We start from the raw sequence: 3,320 nt of genomic DNA, 5'->3' as shown, positions 1-3,320 counted from the left end.
AATCTTCGAGTCTGATTCAGAACCAAATGAGCAGCAGCTTGGTGCTTTCCGATCTGAAAAAGCAATTACTGTGTCTGACTGGAGCCAGGACACCCAGTCTGTACTGGGAGAAGGTGCTGGAATCGGGCTGGGCACCCAGTCTGTACTGGGAGGGGCTGCTGGAATCGGGCAGGGCACCCAGTCTGTACTGGGAGGGGCTCCTGGAAACGGGCTGGGCACCCAGTCTGTACTGGGAGAAGGTGCTGGAATCGGGCTGGGCACCCAGTCTGTACTGGGAGGGGCTGCTGGAATCGGGCAGGGCACCCAGTCTGTACTGGGAGGGGCTCCTGGAAACGGGCTGGGCACCCAGTCTGTACTGGGAGAAGGTGCTGGAATCGGGCCGGACACCCAGTCTGTACTGGGAGGGGCTGCTGGAATCGGGCTGGGCACCCAGTCTGTACTGGGAGGGGCTGCTGGAATCGGGCAGGGCACCCAGTCTGTACTGGGAGGGGCTGCTGGAATCGGGCAGGGCACCCAGTCTGTACTGGGAGGGGCTGCTGGAATCGGGCAGGACACCCAGTCTGTACTGGGAGCGGCTGCTGGAATCGGGCAGGGCACCCAGTTTCTACTGGGAGCGGCTGCTGGAATCGGGCAGGGCACCCAGTCTGTACTGGGAGAGGCTGCTGGATTCCAGCAAGACACCCAATCCTTTTGTAGCTCCAAATTAGGATTAGAAATGCAGGTTCAGTTTGGTACAGATCAGCTGGGTAAAGGGTCTGAGGAGGCAGGGCAGCAAAGTTTGCATCTGATGCCCAGTGCAAGGATTGGCAGTGTTGTGGATTTGAACGTGAAGCCAGAACAGTCAGAGCTGATTGTTGGCACAGCCTTCCAAGTGAAGCTAGATACTCGGTCAGGCGTGTACAGAGGCTCCCAATCGGAACAGTGCGTCCGGCCGACTGTATTTCGGGATGTGAGATCAGCACAGTATTTCCAATCGCTGTTGCCCTGGGACAAGAGATCAGAGCAGTGTCTCCATTTGTCTTTGGCTGGGGATTGGAGCAGTAAGCAACTCAGGCAGCCTCTCAAATGCCAGGATGTGGGGCTGGAACCCTGGGCACTGCCTGTACTTGCTGAGAACACAGGTTTAGCGAGACAGATCTTCGTTACACTCACTCGAAACCTGAGCTCCATCTCAGGCTTGTATGATAGTGTGCAGTTGGATGGGTTTAGCACACTGCATGGTCAGCACGGTTCACCAGATGGATCCCACCTCGACCCAGGGGAAAAAGACTCACCATCACGAGCAACTGTGTGGAAACGAGGAAGATCCTGCCCCCGCGCTCCGACAGAGAAAGAGGAGAGGAAAAATGGACACGTTCAAGTGCACTTTGCTGACTCGGTGGGTTTACAGTTGACTGAAATTCACAACTTTGACGCGTCAGTGGAGCCAATCGTGCCTGAGTACGTTTTAGCTAACCTCCATTCCACACCTCCCACTGCACAGCTCACCTGGGTACAGAGCTTCAAAAAGGAATTCACCAATCCCAAGGACGATGTCAATTTTGATGAACGAGTGCGCAGGCAGAAGGTGTGCCTGGAGACAGTGATGGAGTCAGACTTGGTGATCAGTGGCACCATCTTGGTCCTAAACCTGGCATACCATAAGGAGGTCACAGTGCGTTATACCTGCACTGACTGGAACCTTTTCACTGATGTCCCAGCTTTCTTTGAAAACAGCATTGAAGATAAAAAAGACCGCTTTGCCTTCACACTGAACCTATCATTTCATGTTTTGAAGCCAGGCTCCTCTGTCCAGTTTGCAATCAAGTACACAGCCAATGGAATCGACTTCTGGGACAACAATGATAGCAACAATTACACATTGACATACCAGCCATTTCAGCTCACGATCCCCAACAACAACAGCAGCAATAGTTTGGTCAATTCTGACTAACACTTCTACAAACTAGAGGTGAGTCAAGTTGGATTACAGATCAATAAAGGCCCACCAGACTGGATTGAAACCTCCAAAACTGCAGCGATATCATCACAAAGCTGGGCACAGTGTGCGTGACAGTCAGAGACTGAGGTTCCCCCATGGGTAGGAATTCACTTTGGAATAGAAAGGCCCGCCAGGAGAACTAATTGAAAGGGCTCGGGAACAACTGGATCAACTCAGAAACAAGGAAGATCTGCAGCTGGAAGTAGCCCAGATCCTGGGGCTGCACGGGTATGTGTCAGTTCCTGCAGGAAGTGTGGCTACATTCGGGGAACTGATGGTATCATTGACCTGATTAATCATCCGCAATGTTTGCTTACAGTCTTAGTGATCTCATTACTGGCATCCATGGATGGTTCTGTTGTGCTCCTTGATCTGGACAAGGATGTTAGAAGCTTTCCTGTCAAGAGAACTTGTCCAGAATTTGTGAATGGACAATTTCTTAAAACAAGCTCTGAACTGGAGCACGTTCTGATCTCGAATTGATTATTAAACTGTTCATTGATATTAATGACTATTGCAACAATTATTACATTACAAAAATTATGAGACAGGGTTTCAGGTTCCTTGTCTGGAACGATTTGCTTGTCTTTTTTTAAGTACCATTGACACCAAATTTCACTGTAATATCAAGTGAGGAACTCTCCACGTCCCTATCACACAAGTTCATCTTCCAGGACAGCTGAGTTCAGTTATGACACCAAGTATGCCTAAATAGATGGCGTTGCCATGGGATTGCCACTAAACACAACCCTCATAAACATCTTTGTCAGATTTCATAAGAAATGTGCTTTTGTTGGACCTCCACCTAACCTGCTACCCCTTGTATCTTTCTGGTACGTCAATGATATGTCTGCTACCTTCGCATCTGAAACTGCATCGAACAATTTTCTCACCTGTCTTTTATTGGACAGTTCCATTCTGCTCGTTAGTTTCTCAGGCAATGCCTTAACAATCAGAATAATTCTGCCTGGTTTAAAATTTAAACAAAGCCTGGCTATTGATTGGCACATTCTCCATGGCAACACCTCTACCAATCAGAGTCCACTTACCAATCTTTCACAGATGGTCAGTGTGGAAACAGGCCATTCAGCCCTACAAGTCCACACTGATTCTCAGAAGAGCATCCCACCCTTGCTCTATGCCTGCATTTCCCATGGCCAATCCACCTAACCTACACATCTTTGGACTATGGGTAAAAAAAAAATTACCAGAGGGAACCCATACAGACACAGAGAGAACATGCAAACTCCATACAGCTGCCCAAGGCTGGGCTGAACCACTGTGAGGTAGCAATGCTAACCACTCAAGCACCGTGCCATTCAGTGCTCTCCTCTCATAC

General features: G+C 49.6%; 1 protein-coding gene across 1 annotated transcript; it reads left to right on the top strand.

The window, feature by feature from the left end:
* The first annotated feature begins 622 nt into the window (after window positions 1-622).
* LOC140463234 (uncharacterized) lies at window positions 623-2,713 on the top strand. Its single transcript, XM_072557018.1, has 2 exons — window positions 623-1,378; window positions 1,484-2,713. The coding sequence occupies exons 1-2, from the start codon at window positions 716-718 to the stop codon at window positions 1,931-1,933; spliced, it is 1,113 nt and encodes a 370-aa protein (XP_072413119.1). The 5' UTR covers window positions 623-715; the 3' UTR covers window positions 1,934-2,713.
* The last annotated feature ends 607 nt before the right edge of the window (window positions 2,714-3,320 follow it).

Source organism: Chiloscyllium punctatum, chromosome 37, assembly GCF_047496795.1.
Source record: "Chiloscyllium punctatum isolate Juve2018m chromosome 37, sChiPun1.3, whole genome shotgun sequence".
Taxonomy (NCBI): Eukaryota; Metazoa; Chordata; class Chondrichthyes; order Orectolobiformes; family Hemiscylliidae; genus Chiloscyllium; species Chiloscyllium punctatum.
Note: the sequence above shows the minus strand (reverse complement) of the source record. Positions and strands in the feature narration are given on the sequence as shown.

Excerpts from the sequence above, each read along its gene's own strand:
- LOC140463234 (XM_072557018.1), top strand. The coding sequence starts at position 716 with ATGCAGGTTCAGTTTGGTACAGATCAGCTGGGTAAAGGGTCTGAGGAG. Across the intron at positions 1,379-1,483 it reads AAGTGCACTTTGCTGACTCG|CTCACCTGGGTACAGAGCTT; the intron begins GTGGGTTTACAG and ends CCCACTGCACAG.